The 19,924-nt window shown below is 46.7% G+C and overlaps 1 protein-coding gene across 2 annotated transcripts; it reads right to left on the reverse strand.

Moving 5' to 3' along the window:
- Positions 1–205: 205 nt before the first annotated feature.
- Positions 206–17,264, reverse strand: ARK2N (arkadia (RNF111) N-terminal like PKA signaling regulator 2N). Of its 2 annotated transcripts, XM_053448258.1 has the most exons (4): positions 16,514–17,264; positions 2,206–2,385; positions 1,329–1,455; positions 206–1,103 (listed from the first exon to the last, which is right to left on the reverse strand). In XM_053448258.1, exons 1-4 carry the CDS (start codon positions 17,226–17,228, stop codon positions 914–916), a joined length of 1,212 nt encoding a protein of 403 aa, XP_053304233.1. In that variant the 5' UTR covers positions 17,229–17,264; the 3' UTR covers positions 206–913. The 2 variants fall into 2 exon arrangements, with proteins under 2 accessions (XP_053304233.1, XP_053304234.1); XM_053448259.1 differs by lacking the exons at positions 206–1,103; positions 1,329–1,455; positions 2,206–2,385 and adding an exon at positions 10,855–11,344.
- Positions 17,265–19,924: the final 2,660 nt, after the last annotated feature.

Consider the following 19,924-nt stretch of genomic DNA (forward strand, 5'->3'; position numbering starts at 1 on the left):
CCCGAGGAATGAAGCCTCTGACCCCATCCACCCATTAAAACGTCTTCTTATAAAAAGCCCCCCCCCCCTCCCGGGCCCTTAATCAATGAGCCGTAGAATATGGCGCCCCGGCCACGTTTACGAGCCGGACCACAGAATGGAAAGGTTCACATTTAATCGAAGATTGTGTGACGGGGGGGGGGGGGTTGGGGGTCTCCATCCTTCCCCGAGGCCCTGGGGTCTTCCAAAGTCAGGCTTAGATCTCCTGGGATCCATAAGTGCCAAGTCTCCAGCGTTCTTCCCCAAATCCCCAAGAACCCGGTGAGGAACCCTGGCCCGGCTATCCAGCTATCTGCGCCGCAGTGGGTTATTACCCGCGCTCGTGTATTAAAGCTTGGTATAGCTGCCGACTGTCCCCAGCACAAGGTCAGACTAAGTAAAACGTGAGACCTCTGTACCCCGGGAGTGAACTTTCCTCCGGGTCGCCTAACATGAATTATTAAGCCGCGGCCGGGCACCCGGATCAGAACGCCATAAACTATCAGCGACCTACTTTAAAGACTCGCGTTCAGCGGGGCGGCCGTGATGTCTCCACACAGTTCGGAACATCGGGACGGGAGACGGGGCAGGTGGGGTGATGCAGGGACCTCCGAGTCCTGCGTGCCGGGGAAGTATCGTTATGTTACGTTTACAGTATTATTATATATATATTGTGTTTTTAGAAGGGTCACCGTGGGAACGAGGAAAGTGCTTCTACTCATGGCTTCTATGGAACTGGCGTTCTGGTGCCGGGGCGTCCGCTAGGCCGGTTTAGCCGGACTTCATAGAGAAGTCGCCCAGAAAATGAGTTATTGGCTCCTGGAAGAGAACAAAACCGCATGAGGAATATTTTGTGCCGCGGGAAGGAGGGACAGAAAGCACAGGGGGGCCGACGTTACAGTAAGTATTTGCGCCTCGTATCCTCGTCCAGCGTCAGGTCGACAACCTCTGGGGGGGACGTCCAGGTCTGCTGCGGCGTCACTGCCGTCCACGACGGAGGCTGGTGCGAGCTGTGGTACTGAGGGCCGGCCGCGTGTTTCCAGGAGGACACGCTCTGTATGACGCCGCCGCGGGGGTGAACAAACCTGCCGGAGAGAACGAGATGGACGTCACTTTCCCGCGCGCGCCATTTAGACGCCGAGGCACAAGCTTCAGAAATGGGCGCATCTCAACGCCCTGTGTCGTATTTATACTGCCCGGTGATCGTTATAGGAGCACTCGGCTCGCTTATTCAACTATACATTATGCAGGGCCGGCCAGGCCGCACACATGAATACACCGCTGTGTCGAAGGGTTCTAGACCCACGTACCGCGCGTGTTCTTGGATGCCCACGATCTCCACCTCGCTGCCCGACGATGCATCGTGGGCTCCCTCGTTATTTTGTGCAGTGCTGGCAGGTATTTTATCACAAGAAGGCAACCCCGGGTCCAACTCGGCTGCAGAGAAGAGGAGGAAAAAGTTTTGTTACACACATATGGAACACACGGCGAAGGACTGAGGCTCTGGGGGAGGGGAATGGGGAAGATCCACCAAAAAAGGTCAAAATAAAAGAATAAAGGTTCCATCAGTCAGAATCTTAAGGTATTATTTAAAAGAACGTTCTATTGGCTAATATGTTGCTTTAAATGCATTAAAGTGTCTGATAATAAGCCCTACTGACTGGACCGGTGCTGATCCAATATACCGCAGATTTGAGATAGAGTCTGAGATAGAGAATGAGTGAGTGAGTGAGTGAATGAGAGTGAGTGAATGAGAGCAATAAAAGCATTAGGAGTGGCGTTTATTTTTTCAACAGGGTAATCTTATATTCAGTCCTTTCCTTTTTTCTTTAAGATGCAAATTGGGGGGGTCATCTTATAATCGGGCGACAAGCTCTTAACCCTGATCCTTAACACACGAGACCGCTTCAAGGAATGAGTCCAGAGAAGCATGCGCGGGATAGACATATGGCTCTTGAATCTAAGACGAGACCAACAAGTGATTAAGGTTTGGGTCTTTATAACAGGAGAAACGGGCACAGTAGACGGGGGCCGGATGGGGCCGATCTGCCTGCAGAGTCTGTGTTCCCATTGTTTGCTATGGAGACTACTCCACCGTCATAAGTTTGCTCTGAATACATAAGAATTGTATCACTGCTGCTTGAAGAGTCATCCAGACAATAATGTGTTAACGGCCCCCTGGAGTACCTGGTTCTGCGTTGAGCTCTTCCAGAAGCCCCCGCGTGCGCCAGGACGCCAGATTCTCCGGCTTCGTCTGGGAGCTGGGCTCCTGCACCGCGGCCGCCGCGAGCATGTTATCGACGTTAACCACTTCCGAGTCTGAATTCGTGTCGGAGATATCGTAGTGGGCTACTACCGGAGGGCCGTCTGCAAGCGAAAAGAGACGAGAAATGATAAAAACAAGGAATTCATAAAATAATAACATACGTGGTTCATACGTGTGACTTCTGGGTCGGTCCAGAAACAAATTCTGATTTCACATGCAGGTTTTCTTTATATGTTATTTTCTTTTAAGGTTTTACTTGATGGAGAAAGTAGGTGCTACACTGAAAATAAGGCGAATAATATTAGAAGTTCATATTTTACTGAGAGGTTGGTAGAGAAGTGGAACAGCCTCCCAGCAGAAGGGGTAAAGGTTAATACAGTGAGGGTATTAAACATGCATGGGATAGATATACGGCTCCTGAATCTAAGACGAGACCAACGACTGATTAAGGTTTGAGTCTTTACAGCAGGAGAAACGGACGGACTTTCCGCCTCTCCATGTTTAGTTGGAATACGGGGAGAAAAAAACCACAACGTGGGAATACAGCAGGGAGCAGAAGACGCGTCGGGCATCTCGCTGAAAATCACAGATTTCATATATAAATATATACATTCAGTTTCTCTGTTTCTTGGGAGTATTTTTTTAATTAACACTTTAGGTGCTGGACAGCCTTCTAACCCATTTTACTTACTGTTCGAAAGTTTGGGGTCACTTAGAAACGTCCTGATTTTTAAAGAAAAAGCTGATTTTGTCCATTAAAATAACATGAAAAGGATCAGAAATCCATCTTAGACGGGGTTAATGTTGTAAATGACTATTGTCTTCATAGGCGTACAGAGGCCCTTAATCACTCCCATCACTCCTGTGTTCCAATGGCCCTTTATCACTCCCATCACTCCTGTGTTCCAACGGCCCTTTATCACTCCCATCACTCCTGTGTTCCAATGGCCCTTCATCACTCCCATCACTCCTGTGTTTCAATGGCCCTTTATCACTCCCATCACTCCTGGGTTCCAATGGCCCTTTATCACTCCCATCACTCCGGTGTTCCAATGGCCCTTTATCACTCCCATCACTCCTGTGTTCCAATGGCCCTTTATCACTCCCATCACTCCTGGGTTCCAATGGCCCTTTATCACTCCCATCACTCCTGTGCCACAAATTTCCTTGTTTTCCATGAAAACAGTTCGGTGACCCCAAACTTTTGAACAGCTGTGTACACTGTGACTGTAATATTACTGCTGCATGTGACATCATAAAAAAAAGGGCTCCACTTATGCTTTTGTAATTAAACGCAGCGTTAGAAGCAGCTTTTCTTATTAAAATTATCTTTTTTTATTATTATTTTTTTTGTTTTCTGTGATTTAACCTCCAGAGGAAAGAATAAATCTGCTGAGATTCACTGGCTTGACTTCTTATCGAGTTTAATTAAACATTTTGTCTTAATTATCCCTGGGAATATTTCATTAATTGGGGAAAGGATTACGCATCACACGATGATCCACATCGGGGCTAAATATTATATTATTACGTTTTATATTATAGGGGAGAACACACTGTTTTGGTTCTAAAGTAGCCATAAGAATCGACTTTCCAGATTATTGCTTTCTTTACATTCAAATAAACTTTAAAATAATGAGAAATAAAATATTTCAAAATTAGGTTAAATGTCCCAAACACAGAAAGAGTGACGATCCGACACCCCGCCGCCGGCACAACGCAGGAGTCTCTGAAAGCAGACTTATTCTTTAAATACTTCGATTTTGTCAGCGACACAACCTTAATCAGTCGTTGGTCTCGTCTTAGATTCAGGAGCCGTATGTCTATCCCATGCATGTTTACTCCCCTCACTGTATTACCCTCTACCGCTTCTGCTGGGAGGCTGCTCCACTATCCACCCCTCCCCCCCCCCGCAAATCTGGAAAGCTGCCTGAAGTTAGGCTGAGCTTAACCAGAGAAGCCCCAGCTGACTTTAATGGGGATCGAGGGTCTTCTGAATACCCATCTTGGGACAACAGGCGGCTCCGGGGTGACCTTCTGTGCTGGTGGACAGACCCCAAGTCCTCCAGCTGCTCTCCATTATATTAGACCCCCAACTGGCTTTTCCTACCAAGCCAAGGGCCGCGAATTATGGGAGTTAGACCCCCTACGATGCCACTACATGGCGGACCCAGGACTAGAGAACCGGCGGCCATGATGTCTGGATTTACAGGCGTGACACCAGAGACCTCTGAATTGTGCTGCGGGATAGCGGTCGGTGACATGTTATGAGGTCATAAAAGGCGACACTGGTTAAAAACACAAGCTTAGTGCAGAAGATACAGGGGGGAAGTACAATGTTGACTGGCGGATTAAATGCCACCCGCACTAAATCATCGCCTGCCCACCGAGGCTTTTGTAACAACGTTAACGGGTTGCAAGGGCAGCGCGTGTCGCCGTTACTGCAATAAAGTTTGGTGAATTCAATTGAACGACCCCATTTTAAAAAATATATATAAAAAATTGACTATTTAACCCTTCAAGCCCCCGGCGGGGCGAGGGCACGGCACTGAACGTTCGAGTCAAAATTGTACCACTCCGACATGTATAGGCATGCAAAAAATAAATGGATAAATAAAATGTCGTTGGAGATGTATATACATGCAGAGTGATAAAAATAGAGATTTTTGGAATCACCTACCCAGAGTAAAAAGTTTGGGGTCAAATCTTCATCGGGAGGATCTAAGCATTAACTTGTAGCTCCACTCTGGTATCTTCCACACTTCCAATGAGCACAGCTTAGTATTTAATCTTAAACACACGTACAGGGTGAGCAGACACGGGTACATCGGCAGCGTGCGGCGACAGCTTCCATATATACACGCTGGCAAACATAGTCCGTGGCGCGGGGCCGCGCGGGGGCGACGGAGCCCTGAGGACCCCCGTGTGGCTGCCTTCCCTGATCATTCTTCACATTAAACTTATGCAGGTTCGCCACTTTTCGGGGGTTTAAGGGGTACGTCGATGCCCACCCAATGCCCTGGTCATATGTATGCGTCATTCCAGAAGCCCTTTAAAATTTGCCCCAAATCCAGCCAATGGGGTTTCATTATATTAAAGACAGGACTACTAAAATAAACAAATCGGTATTTGCTGCAATATCGCCAATTTTTATGTATCATCACCTTTTCTATAATAAATAACGTAGGTTGTTGAAGACGCTCTTTGCCCTACAAAGTTTCAACCGAGTTCAGTGAAAAAAACCCAAGGAGCATCTCCTTAACGAAGCGCAGCCTTATTTCCCCCCGCCATAACCCAGGCATCAGCCGGTTTAAATCCCGATACTCTGTGCTTAGGGCTGGAGAACCACAGACTCGTCTATTCACCAACTCACAAGCTGAGTGAGTGGCCACAAACTGAACGCGCGCACTCAGCTCTGCTGAGCCGAGACTTCTTTGGGTTCGATAGAGACTGAGAGTGGATCTGTCACCAACGAAAGGCTCGTTAATTCCACCATCAGGAACGGAAGAAATAGTTTCTCCATGACGTGTAATGAGTTTACTAATTTAACTGGGAAAGGCTCCACTTTGCGTTAATTCCATAACTACTCACCTCGTTTCTTCTGGAGATGCACTCACATGGCTCAAAGACGGTGACTGCGTTCAGGAAGGGGACGGTCTACTTTAATGACAAAGAATAGTGACTTCAATTGTGTACTTGGTCCTTACGGGAACGTCTCCTCCGCCTTAGTAAATACTAAACTCGGTATATTAAACCATGATGATGAACTTGGCCTGTTCCAGAATTATCAATGGCAACAAGACTCCTTCTGTATCTCTGTGTTCACCAACTATCTGTTCTATGGTCTCGAAAATACCTCCAAGGTACTTCTACTAGTTTCTGGAAATCACGCATGGTGCCTGAACTTCTATAAGTTCCAGAATTGTCATGTGACGCAGCTGTCCATGAAGTTGAAGAGAAAACCATCTTTCCTTGTGTTGTCTAGAACCGCCCTGGTCTTCTGTTCTACGCCTCCTCTGGTCATCCTTCAAGTTCGGAGAAGAGCCGGGGAGAGTTGACGTTTTCCGGGGGGTATTTTCTTATGTGACATATAGAGGCCCAGCTGCCCTCAGTATTCTATTTTAGGTTCGTTTTAAGTGACGGCCTGAAGATTTCAGCGGTTTTGTCTACCATGTGGTAGAGTTTCCATGAATTCGGAAGAACATGGTTCAGATGTAGCCGTATTCTGGCGACTGACATCACCGAGGTCCCAGCAGACTCTTAATCCATTCTGAATCCAGACAGGAACTCTTCATTTGGATATCAGCCCTATTTCTAAAAATAAGGAGGGGTTTTTGTTCTCAACCTTGCCACGTACGATGACTTATTCCTGCATGTAATATTAGTAGGAGTTCCTCCTCAGTAGTACGATGGCCGTTGACAGACAAAAGGAAGAACGTTGGTATCGCCTTCGTTTGGAGACATAAAACGCAGTCAAAAGATACATCTGAGGATCCTCCAAGCGGCTGTGGCTTCCAACTTAGTCCTACTAAACATGTAAAGGAACGAGCAGCTCGTCATACAACATGTAAGGTCCTTCTTCAGGGTCTACGTTCCAACTGAAGAACCTTAGAGGTCCTAAAGCATCTTCTTCTACGTTGGCCCGATAAAATATATCAAACGCATGAAGGAAGCGACTCGATCCTAAAGTTTCATTGAAGGTTATAAGTCAACTACGGAGGCCGCAGAGGTCCACACTTAATGGTCAAGGCATCGTACTGAAGACTCCATCCACTGGGACCAATATGGCCATGTCTGTGTTACTTTTTAGGGGCCCCCGAGTCTTGGGAACCACAACTTGGGAAAGTTGTCTTCTTGCAAAAACAATTTTCCCAATAATTATTTTACGCCGATACCCCCGCCACCCCCACCCCTGAACAAAGCCACAAATAAGCCATAATAAACACCATTTTTTTTATTTATTCATACTAAGTTACGTAGTTACATTTCAAAATCATACAACGATGTTGCAAAGAATACATTTTCGAAGTAACAATAAACTCTCTGTAGTTCAAGTTTATCTGGGGGGGGGACACACATACATTCGGAAATGAAAGGAATAACAGGAAATACTGCTCATTTCGTGTAAAAGTATTAATGCATTTTTACTCCATGCCCCTCGTACAGAACATGGGGGGGGGGGGTCTGGAGTATCAGCCATAAACCTCTGTATTTTAGTGCACGTCTATTACTATAATATATATATATATGTAGGTAGCAGAGTTAAAGCATTTATTGTATATATCCGCAAATAATACTTGCATTGCGCGAGAGGTCAGCTGATGCTCTTCTTGGCTATTTTGCACCATGAGATTTTGCACCAAGTTCTACCCCCTTCAATCAACGGCCTCCCGGCAGAGGTGGCCCTTTCTGCTGCCGTCCGACCCCAAATTCCAGGGTAGGAACGGGATATATTTTGTTTGTAGTGAAATATAACAGTCTGGGCCTTTATTTTTACATTTTTTGGAGCATTTTAGTGGCGGGACTACCACGTTTACAGCTTTCGCCCCCTCATATGGCAGTAACAGGCGGCTTTACCCCGGGGTAAGTTTAGCGCTAGGGCAAGAAGCTGAAAAACCGGCCACAACAAATAGTTCCCTGATCTGTAGTCCTTTCTAGTCCTCCAAAGGCTGAACCAACTGGCTTTCCTCAAACTGGAAACCTACTGGGAATCCATAATTATTCCGGATATCCCACAAATTATTCTCTAACCATAAGGAAGTGTAAACAATATCAGAATATAAGGATCTCCAAAAGAAACCCTTGCCAAGCGTCCCGCTGGTCATTGGAGCCGCCATTCTGAGGACAGAATATAGTCCTCGAATACCTGTCACTAATGCCCATTTGCTGAACCCTGCTGAGCTATACCTCTCGGGGGGACGGGACGGGACAGAGTTAGAGCTCGTCGGGACTACGTGGCAAAATCAGGACAGTTGGGAGCCAAGCATCTCCGTCCATGGCTGGTTGTACGTGGAATACTTTAGTAAAGCTTTTAACGCGGCAGAACATATTGGACTCCTCCGTTTCCTTGGCATTGAAGGTATGAGTATTAAACATGGCGGGCGGAAGAGTAAAAAAAAAAAAAAAAAGTATGTGGCGTCTAACGTAATCCGTGGCCACGTACGGCGAGAGGAGACTTACTTTGGTTGAGTGAACTAGAAGTCTGAGGTTTTTTTTTTTGGGGGGGATACTAACGGGATGTAACTGTAAAGGTTATATAGATATATTGACCTTTTGGTGTCTGTTCCATAATATTAAAATAATAATGATATAAAAGCGAGGGGTTTCTGGCCCTCTGGTGTATAAATGTTTAACACATGCGTGGATATGATGTCATTTTTCAGGTGTTCTCGAGCCACCGTAACCAAAGTTACGGGGGGTGGAATAGGGTGTCTGGCAAACCGTCTGCGGTTACGGTGGCCGAGGTTCCCTATGTCATCAGCTCCTCGTAGCGCTACATAAATTCCATGAGATCTCACATTCTTTGTGAAAAGGACCCCCTTATAGATGGCGTTACAGGTCGCTTGCCTAGGAGCCGCAGAGACGGGGAGGATAAAGCCGCGTCTACAGAGCGGGGAAGCCGAGAGGCGTTACAGAAGCCCTCGCAAAGCAACTTGGTCTGCCGGCTAAAATTAACAATTAGGATAAATTGGCGACCGCGCCGCGCGACCTGCAGCCGCTTCCCATCCAGTATTTGTCAACCAAATGTTCAGCAGGAACATTCATTCGGTTACCATGGCGATAAACTTTTCAAACTTTTTTTGTGCATAATCTCTAATTTCTCTGACTAATGTCGAGTGGCATACGTGTTTAAACGTACATTTTCTGCAGCGCTTGTGGGATTGGGGAGACTTTCTCTCATTAAAGGGGCAGTAACGCTTTATGCCACGCTTGCTGTATATAAGGCAGCATTAATGTATACGTGTGCGGCCACCTATAGCCTCCATACCTGACTTTGCGCATCTCCGGCCTGGCTACAGATAGGACAAAATTATTCGGGCTGAACTGACTGTCATGACTGTCCCACAAAAGTCAGGACTGTTGGGAGGAGCGTTATAACCACAGTCTACTTCAGCTGTTGCACCTACGGCCAGAAAGCGGGGATCGACTAATCTGAACGAGTAAAATAAGTATTAATTACTTAGAGGTGTTTAAAGGGCACGGTTTAAGTTAAAATGATGAGGGAAAAAAATATATATTCCATAAGTATTCAGTTTCTAGACTAGTTATTATCTACATCTATACAGCTAAGTTAGGTAAATAATATAAGATATTAACGCTGTTAAACTAAATAAGATACGTGGCGTAGGGCCATGCGGTTCCTCCACAATCGGCTCATCAGAACAGAATCAAAAATGTACAATTTGGTGTCGTCTATAAAACAGTTTGTTTGTTTTTTTTTTTTTAGCTGAAAACACGGACATTCGAAGACTTCTAATAGAAGTGGAGACATTAAATGTGAACGTGAGAGCATCGGGGTGAAAAATCAGAAAAGGGATGATGATGATGATGATGAGGTCTGCTCTTGGCTCTTCGGCCAGCTGGCGACGGGGTTTATCGGGTTGGAACTTTATGATTTGGAGATTCTATGAATGGAGCCCTCAGTAAATGAACATTCCGTAGACCTTATTTACCTACCGGCAATACATGGTTAACGCCGGGGTCCACCTGCCCTAAGTTCGGCTCGCTAGGGGCCTGTCGACTGGCAACCGAAGGCGATAAAGCCCGAGAGTGGACACCAGAAGTCTTTTTTTTTTTGGATGGTCTACCAAAGAATAAGGTTCCACGGGATAACCCTGACATCTGTACTCTCTCCTTCCCTTCCCAAATAAATGTATACAAAATCCCAATTTCGACATATTTTATCACAATTTAGCGGTGGGAGAAAAAAAAAAAGTCACCTGCAATCAGGTCCCAAGTCGTTGGGTTTTAAGCCGTATCGTCTACTGCAGGCATGGGCAAACGCTCCTAGACTACAACTCTGAAGACACCCAGCCGGCGGCGAGAGCTGCCGTCTGACAACAGCTGCGTGAAGACATTTAACCCCTTCCTGGCCCAGTGTGCAGAGAGCAGACACCGGCTTACAATAACTACAGGGTCATAAATACTTACTGGGTGAATGAAGCAATACTATAGATCTGGTTATCTCTTATGCCGTTTAAATAGAGTGTGGAGGGTTTCTGGTGCCCGCAGACCCGTTACAGGGTCAGAAACACCGTAATAGGTCGAAGACCCCCACAATAGTGAGTTTTTTAGGGTGGGGAGGGACAGGCAGATCACCCACTGATGAGTTTATGTCTACATGTGATAAAACGCATCAAACTGTCGACGCGTCCTGCAAATAGGAAGCCTCGTCCGCGGTCTGGTCGCACGGCATGCACACAGAGCAGGTGCGGGGATATTACGGCATACATCGGGCAGGGCTCGGCCAAAGCTGCGGTGAGCTTCTTAAAAAAGAAAAATAACAAAAAAAAACAAAACAACAAACATTGTGAATGAATAAAAAGACACAAAAGTACACTTTCTGTGCAATTTGAGGAGAAAGAAGAGAAGATCCGGTGAGCCGGGGCGGACGTGGTTAAGGCTGATTTAAATCCTGCTCTGCTAGGTTGCCGTTCTCGGGGTAGGTAGCCGGGTAATTGTTGTTGGTTAGCGACGTCGGGAAATCTAACGTGTCAACATTTTGGTAGCTCACGTAGGAGCCGAAGGACTGCTGGGGTATCACGGGGCTGTCGGGCAGGGACGGGCTGCTCGGAGAAAGCCTCTGGCCGACGAGCTGCAGTTTGGGGTCTCGGGGGGGCTCCAGCTGCTGCTTGCTCTCCTCGTCCGTGTCTAGCCGGGTGAGCTTCTCTATCCACAGGCGGAACTTCTCCTCCGTCTGCCTCTGCATCTCTGCAAAGCAGTTCATGGCCTCTTCTAGGACATTGCCTATGCAGTTTCTATCCCAAACGGTGCCCCGTTCGAGCAATCCGGAAATATCGCCACGAGCTCCTGAAGGTCCCCCGGCACGACTGAAGCCAGCTTTAAAGACATTGAGGCCATTGGGTAAGAAATCATTGAGACAGCAAGCAGATAACAATAATTCAAGCTGTGTTTAACCAGTGTCAGCATGCCTTAGGAAGGACAGGGGATGCCCTGCCTTCTAAACACCGCCAAACCGGGACATTTTACAGCAGACCCACCTCCCTCGATACACACATTCCTGCTACAAACGTTCATTCCGTCGCTTAAAAAATACAGCGCATGAATAATAATATCGCACAGTGTGAGCGGACCTCCGGAAACAAAATGTATTAACATCGCAGTGTTATTAACCCTCGAATGTGGCGCTGGGTAAAGCAACCGCACGGCTAGCTGGAACTTAAAGGGTTATAGCTAAAGTCATCGTTGCACCAGCTCACCCACAACAGTTTATAACCATTTGCTTGAGTAATAACTACATTGAGACGCAATAAACCAAAATATAGCCCGAGCTCGGTGCGTTACGTGGTGGAAAGAGCGGCGTCACAATGCCTACGGTCCCCAATACAGACACTCCGTCCATCGTATGGACTGTAATGTACGTGATAGTTGGACTCACTGCCAGAACAACAATGCTTCTGTTGCTTTTAATGGCAGAGACTGGCAGCTCCGAGCAGCCAAAACCGGAGAGGAAACGGCACAACGAAGGGGGGGTGGGAGTGCACTGCAGCTCTGGGGCTGCAGCTTCTCCTACGGGTTATTCTTTCAACTAAAAAAAACAAACCCTGAATGTTACTTAAACACTCAAGAATTGGTACCGCTGCACAGGTCACTGGGGTGTCTCTTTAATCGCCGTATTGCTAATGAACCAGAAGAATTGCCCTCCACCTAAAAATCAAACCACCCCCAGAGGCGACACTTGGATTGGGGATGGAGTCTGGGTACAGGGCGCATTAACGACGGGGAGAAAGGGACAGTTACCCAAAGACCTCTAACAACGGGCAAAACAAACATGGGTTTTCATTCTGTGACAGTATATCCTGTGATTTTAAACACATGTTCAGGGGCCGGGGGTTACGACTGCTCCTCTTCACTAACAATAATAATACAAAAAAAAAATGACCTTCGGCGGCCCATAGAACAGACTCGAGTTTCCGCTGACCAAGCGTCCTGGCAGCCCACCCTTTACCAAATAAACAAGAGTGCGGGGGTCTTACATGAGGGTCTGCTCCGCCCCATACTCCACTTCCCGTCCCATACCCCACTTCCTGTTTGGGAAAGCAGTTAGGGGACCCATTTTCATATTATTCCCGAGCAAACAGCCTGCCATCCCGGAGCGCAGCACGCGTATCGTGTATAGAAACGCATTCGGTACGGACTACAAACACGACAAGTCAGAGAAGAAGGGAATCTGCTCATTTTACGTCAGATTTGCATGTGGGCAGAAGTAAAGGGTTAATAAAACGTTTAGGGACACGGGGAGGCATATAGAACTGATAAGACATCCTATGATGGGCCACGCCAAAGAAAATGAATAAAATTCACCAATAACAAAAGAAGAAAAAAAGACATGTATAAATGGACAACGATGGCGGCCGTACGTAAAAGAGAACCAGCGAGCCGTAGCCTTCTCAGGCCGGCGCGGTCTAAAAATGTAGAAGAAGTAAATTTGTTCGCTGAAGAAAGTTTTATTCTCTATTAAAAGTTAAAAAGAAAGAAAAAAAAAATCCTTTAACTTTAGTTGAAAAGAGTAAAAATGTAACTTTTTTCGGTGCGCCGAGGACTCTGTGATGGATCCGCGCGAGTAATAACGTGGATACCGCTGGAGGCAGCTGCAGTAACAGCGGGATCTCGTCCATTACGATGTAACTAAAACTAAACTAAATACAGACATCGTACCTAAACAGGGTAAATATTCATTAATTCACCCCATTCCATATAAATAAAAGATAATAAATAATAATAATAATAGCTTCGTCACCGAGACAAATTCTGTTACCCTGAATAATACCAGTCGGTCTTTTTAACTATTACTGAGCGTCTTTTGAATTTGTTTAACACGGGAAAGCCTCAGACCTCCTCTCACTGCTTTTTTTTTTTTGTTTGTTTGTTTTAAATGTTTTTTTATTTTAAGGATTAGATAACCGTCTCTTTTAAAGCAGGATGCGCAGGAGCCATCGCACGCCGCCCCGGGGCTGAATGTGGAGTTCATTAGGGATTGCTTCTAATATTAATATTAAAAAAAGCAAGGTAAAATATAGAGAACTTCACAATAAACTTCTGACTCGATGGGGGATTCTAAACGCAGCTATATTAATGAGCAAGGCAAGAAAATATTTTTATACACATTCAAAAGTTTGGGGTCACTGTTTTCATGAGAAGAAGAAATTTCTTGCTGTAACATAATCACAAAAGGGTTTTCCAACGATCAACTAGTCTTTTAAATTTAAACTTGGATCAGCGAACACAACGTGCCATTGGAACCCAGGAGTGATGGGAGTGATAAAGGGCCATTGGAACCCAGGCGTGATGGGAGGGATAAAGGGCCACTGGAACCCAGGAGTGATGGGAGTGATAAAGGGCTATTGGAACCCAGGAGTGATGGGAGTGATAAAGGGCCATTGGAACCCGGGAGTGATGGGAGTGATAAAGGGCCATTGGAACCCGGGAGTGATGGGAGTGATAAAGGGCCATTGGAACCCAGGAGTGATGGGAGGGATAAAGGGCCATTGGAACACAGGAGTGATGGGAGTGATAAAGGGCCATTGGAACCCGGGAGTGATGGGAGTGATAAAGGGCCATTGGAACACGGGAGTGATGGGAGTGATAAAGGGCCTCCGTACGCCTATGAAGAGATTCCATTAAAAATCAGCCGTTTCCAGCTACAATAATAATTTCCAACATTAACCCCGTCTGCGCTGGATTTCTGATCCGTTTCATGTTATTTTAATTGACAAAATCTGCTTTTCCCCCAAACAAGGGAATTTTTAAGTGACCCCAAACTTTTGAACAGTGTAATATATATATATTTATATATGGTTTTAAAAATGTAAAACAAAGATTAGCATGTAAATTACTTGTCGCTCTAAACAATTTGGAAACACAAAGTAAAACAACGAACGGGGAGCATAAAGCTTGGAATCCGCCTCGGTCTCGTTCGCTGCCATCTCCGCTCAGACCGGCGTAATAACCTCGTATCTTCCTGCTGACCGGGTTGCCTTACAACAAACTTTATTTAAAAAAAAAAAACAGAGAAAAAAAAAAAACATACAAAGACAAACGGCCAAGTGTCCACACACCACGCGGAGCCTTCTAAAGGCCGGGGCTGGAGACGGGGGTCTGATCGTCCGCCGAGATGTTCCTGCCCCAGACGAGGGGGCATTTACTCTCCTTCTAGAGAAACGTTTTCTTCTCGTTCGGCGGTTCCAGCCCTTCCTGGGAGTTAATAAGGAGACCATGACACCCAGACAGCAACGAGAAAACAGAGCCTGCCTTCCTAAAATATCTCGGAGCGCAGCTTGCTGATCGTATCCATTTATTTAATTTACAGGAATGTTCCTAAAAACACACCGCGGGACCCCCGTGTCCTGTCTCTGCTTAGCTTCGCGTTAGGGTGAAGAGCAGGGGATTTTATGGGAAAAAGGTAAAATGGCTGAATAATAATAATACCATAATGGAATAATAATAAATAAGAAAAATAAATAAATAAAATATAATAAATAGGCATTTTAAAATGATTTATTTAAATGTAATGCATTTTGATTAATGGCTATTCTGAGAATTAACACCCAGGCGCTATTGCTTTTATTCCACAGCCGGTGAAAAGCCCAAACATATCGTTGTAATGAAAGCCAATCGGTATGACAGGTACCGCTTAGCCAAACATGACCAATACGCAGCTACGATATCGGACAAATACGCCCTGGAGATTGCACCCCCCCCACCACGATGCTAAATATAGACTATTATCCACAGTAATGATGATGATGATGACGACGATGAAGAGGAACGTACTACATTCAATACCTAACCACGCCATGTCATATCCAAAAAGCCACCTTGGGGGGGACGAGACCACCACAACGTTTGGTTTAAACCAAATGCAGACACTTCTGAGACCCCATAGATTAATTTGCACGTAAAACAAGCACTCGGGTCCATTTGGCGATAAATAATTAAAATATTTACGCGCTTGGGTTATATCCGGGTCAGTAAAAGATGGACTACCAGTAAAGGAAAGCATTAGCCAAGTGTATGCAGATAACCAGCGATCACTACTGCCTCACCCCGTCACCGAGTCCAAGCAGTCATTAAAACAAAGGGCGCCGGACTCTTCCGCTACGGATCCGTCTTCATTACGGGGCTCTCGGTCATTAACAGCGTAAGCTGCGGTCAGTCGGGCCCTAAACGGTCTATGAACTTAAAACAATGCAAACGCGTCTGATATATAGGCATTCATACGCCTTAAAGGGGCAGCCAACCCGCAGGTCGCGGCTGCACCCCCAGCCTTAAAGAAACAGCGACACATTTATCACAAAAGACGGAAGATACACCGTGCCCAGCGTCTCCAAACACACGGTGTATAATTTCTACATGCGGTGTACTGAAGCACGCCATACACGGCTTGACTGATATCCTCAGTGATCGGTGATGAATAATTCTGGATAACTGTCTGTAAAGGGGGCAGTAAACTATTTTTTTGGGACAGGAGTATTTAATTGCGCTTTAAGGACACGGCTCGCGTCTGTATAGGCGGAGGGGACCGGGACAAGCTGGCAGCGATCAGACAGGTAAGTAGATTTATTAATAAATTAATATATATATATTAAATACTGCCACCTTAACACAGTGACGGAGACCTCAGTCAGCGCCATGCGGAGGCACATCAGGGAGAGGCGAGCCGTGCGGCTTTCGAGTTTTGTATCGGTCACCACTGATTCTCATCCATGTAATTTGGAATAAACAAGGCAGCGTCCTCACTCAGGAGATCCATAATATAAAAAAAAAAAAGCCCATTAATGACCATATTCTTCCCAGACACTCAATGAGGGAAGCGTTATGTGTACAACGTGAAGAGGTCTTACCACCGCTGCTTGGACAAGAATCCCTTTTAATACGTAACCCCAACTGAACGCTACAGACTAACTACATGCACTCAGCGATCACCGAGCGCTTACTCACTGCGGACGGACATCAGAAAAGGCATCTCCAAGGAACACTTTTCTTTACCTGGTATCTCGGCTGTGATTGTCTTACTGCTCCCTGAGACCTCTTCGTCTTCGTCGGACGAGCTCGTGCTGGAGTTGCAGGTGAGGTCGCTGTCGCTAGTGCTGCTGTCCTGCAGTAGGTTGTACTTCTTCCGCGCGGCGGCCTCTCTCTTCTGCCTCAACAGCCGGATCCGTTCCTTGTGCTTTTGGCTCCGGTGACCTTTGACCTTGGCCACCCTGCCGTTTTGCTTGTCGCTGGACTGGCGGTTCTTCTTGGCCGCCATGGTGGACGTCTCGCTCTCCGACCGCGACCTCCTGGACTTGCGGCCGCCCGCGACGCCTTGCGCGGCCCCGTCGCAGGCTTCGGTTATTGCTTGCGGGCGACGCGTCTCGTTCTCTTCGGCGGAAGACAGTGTGTCCGAGTCGGCTAAGTGGCCGCTGGAAGAAGGGGAAAGCATGCAGTGGTTTGAGGAGTCGCTTTCGTAAACGCGACCGGCCGTCGGTTTGTCGCTTTCGGTAGACGCTAGTTGGGACTCCGAAGAGTCCCTCCGCAGTTCCTTCAGCAGGCAAGGCATGGAGGAGAGCCCGGAAGAGTCTGGGGTGTCCTGCGCTCCGTCCTTCAGAGGAGGCGTCTGTAGTTCTTCCTCTACCTGAGTATCCACTCTTTGCTGTGGGACCTGAGGAGGGACTTCAGAATCTAGAAGTTCTTGACTTTTTCCAGCCGCCTCCATCTTCATGTCAAACTCGTAAGTTCTCCCCAAGCGCGGACCATGGAGATTGTACTGGAAGACTGTGCGTTGGCTCGTTGCTCACGCGGACATGCACTGTAAAGACATCACAAAAAAGATCAAGTTAAAAGAAGGTGGTTAAGGAGAGATTCCAACTCACCTGGCCGGGAAGTTTAGGGGAACGTGGGGTACGCGTGTGATACCTCTCATCCCAACCCATCCCCCCACTGGTCATACAAAAACCAAACAAACCGCTTTGTGGATTTAAAGGACGGCAAACGAGCAGCAATTACAAGGAAACGGGACGGAACCATCCAAAAACGGAGCACGACGCGGCCGCGGCAGCCAAGGGCGCCTGGCAAGGTATGGAGGGTTGGAATCCGTTCTTAGACGTACCGCCAAAGACTTGGAACGATTATATGGATTTATCAGATCAACAAGTGGGGAGGAATAATAATGCAGATCCCCGTGGTATACACATAAGATGGGCTTCTTATACATATCGCTTATTAGAATCATTAAACGCCGTTAACCTTTAGGCAGGTTTATGGTTAAAGCCCCAGGTCTTCAGTAGGGGACAGTAAAACTGCGGGTCAAACCGTTTTGGACGCTGCTGTTCCATATATTCCCGATTACAGCACCAGTACTCGGCCAATAAGGTTTTTTGTACAGTAGTAGCCGGCCAATTAATGTCTATGGGGAGGGGAAAAAAAGGATGCAAGCTCTGCCATAAATCACAGGGGATTCAAATGGAAGAAAGCTTTCTGGGAGCTGGGAAGCAAGCGGTCGGCGTTTGAGGCTTCGGACATGAAGGGGTTAAGGCATTGTCGCAGGGTTGTGTTGTATGGCAGCGCGGTCCGCTATCGCGTTAATCCCGACGCGCATTACAGGAGGTACAGTCACCGGAGCGAAGCGTTCGGCGTACGGCCTTCTCATAAACGCCTTCGGGGGAAACGAGTCACCGGACGCCCAACCAAAAGCTGACTTCTGTCCTTACCTGGGGGTTCTGGGACGCAGGGGTTACCAAAAAGCCTAATCAGTGGAAGAAACTAAGTATAGTAATTTAGGTTAAAAAACACCAAAGTCCATCAAGCCCAACCTTTCCACCTATCCTTCCTATAAAAAATAATAATCAAAAAATCAAGGGAATTGTAACGTATAGGAGGGGGATATTCTGATCCGTACAGAACGGTAACACTGAGATTTGGGGACAGACCCACAGAAAAATAACCCACGCGTGGAGTTTATGAATTGCATGTAGTTAGGTGGTGCGGGGGACGAGGACTTCATTCATTCACAAGCTTTTGCAGAAAGGGTTGCAGTTTCATTGTAGCTCATTGTAGCTATTTGTTAACCGTGTATCGCCTGCAAAAATATCAAATAGTTACCAAATCACAGGGGTAAATAACAAAAAATATATTAAAAAAATATATTGTAAGAGTAGTATTAGGAATGAAATCACATGCATATAGGAGGAACCAATCAGCAGTGAGATTCTATTGGGGGAGGGTCTGGATCTCTTGCGGATGATCGCAGGCGGATGAACGGAGTTACATGTAATCGCAGTACAGACACGGTTCAGTTAGCGCGATAAGCGTGTGTCATGTATGAAGCCAGCCCTCCCCGTGAACACGCGGGAACAGAACATACCAGCGCGCACAAGCTCCACGCACTCGGTCGCTGTCCTCAGAGACCGTCGCCGCCGGATACCGAAGCCCCCCCAGGGCGCGTATCCTTTATAAAACATTCATGGCGGGGGTTCTAGTTGCGGCCGCGGCCTCGTTAGACGATCTGCTCGGTTTCCCGCGCTGAGACGCGATATCTCTTCTCGGATGTGAGCCGGAGGCCAAAGCGCGGGGAACGCTGCGAAAAGCGGCACCAAAACCGCCTTTAAAACCACACGGAAAATATTGTAAAAAATTATATATATATATATATATAAAAAAAAATGAAAAATTCTGGGGGGGGACCCAAGAAACTAAAAAAGCTACATATAAAAAAAAAAAAAAGAAAATTTTCCATCTGTATTGCTAATAAAGGATAATAATAATATTCCAACAGGGACATAAACCCTAAACAAGGTGCCAAACTGTCTTATCCCTCCTATGAGAATAGAGCGTGGTATTTGGGTGGGCTCTGTACACTAAACGACCCCGTTACGTCCGGTTACACTAAAGCCGGCGCCAACTTCGGCAGCTTGTGTGTTCGATGCTCAGAAGAGGTAGAAGAACGATCTGAAGTTTTAACGATCTGGGGCTCTGGGGGATCAGCCGAGCTCCGGAGACTACGACCCCCCCTCGAGTTTAACCGGCTTCCTTCCTTCATGCAGCTGGAGAGAGGAAACCCCATAAAGGAGACCCCAGAGGCGTCAAAGGAGAGGCGCTAAATATAATAATAACAAATAAATAATAAAATAATAAATAAAATGAGAATGAATAAAATAAAAACTAATGAGATCACTAAAGGTTTTGGGGGGGGGGATTTGCTCTGCTAATGGGAAGCGCGGTGCCTGCATCTGCCAGCTCCGCATTAACAACGCTCGGCTTAACCCCCACTCGCCGATAACACGTCGCAGCGTGACGCAAGAAACCCTCGGGAAGCCGGAATGCGTGCGGCTCAACGATTAACCCCCTGACTGCCAGCGCCGCAGGGGTTTGGGGGTTAAAAAGGAAGATATTTGATAAGATTGTAAATCAGATTGTGAT

This window comes from Spea bombifrons, chromosome 1 (assembly GCF_027358695.1).
Source record: "Spea bombifrons isolate aSpeBom1 chromosome 1, aSpeBom1.2.pri, whole genome shotgun sequence".
NCBI lineage: Eukaryota > Metazoa > Chordata > Amphibia > Anura > Pelobatidae > Spea > Spea bombifrons.

What these genes read in the sequence shown, in the direction of transcription:
- ARK2N (XM_053448258.1), bottom strand. Translation starts at nt 17,228, where the DNA reads ATGAAGATGGAGGCGGCTGGAAAAAGTCAAGAACTTCTAGATTCTGAA. An exon ending in AGAGCTCAACGCAGAACCAG is followed by an intron (nt 1,456 to 2,205) that starts GTACTCCAGGGG and finishes TCTTCTCTGCAG; the next exon opens with CCGAGTTGGACCCGGGGTTG. An exon ending in GGCATCCAAGAACACGCGCG is followed by an intron (nt 1,104 to 1,328) that starts GTACGTGGGTCT and finishes TCTCTCCGGCAG; the next exon opens with GTTTGTTCACCCCCGCGGCG.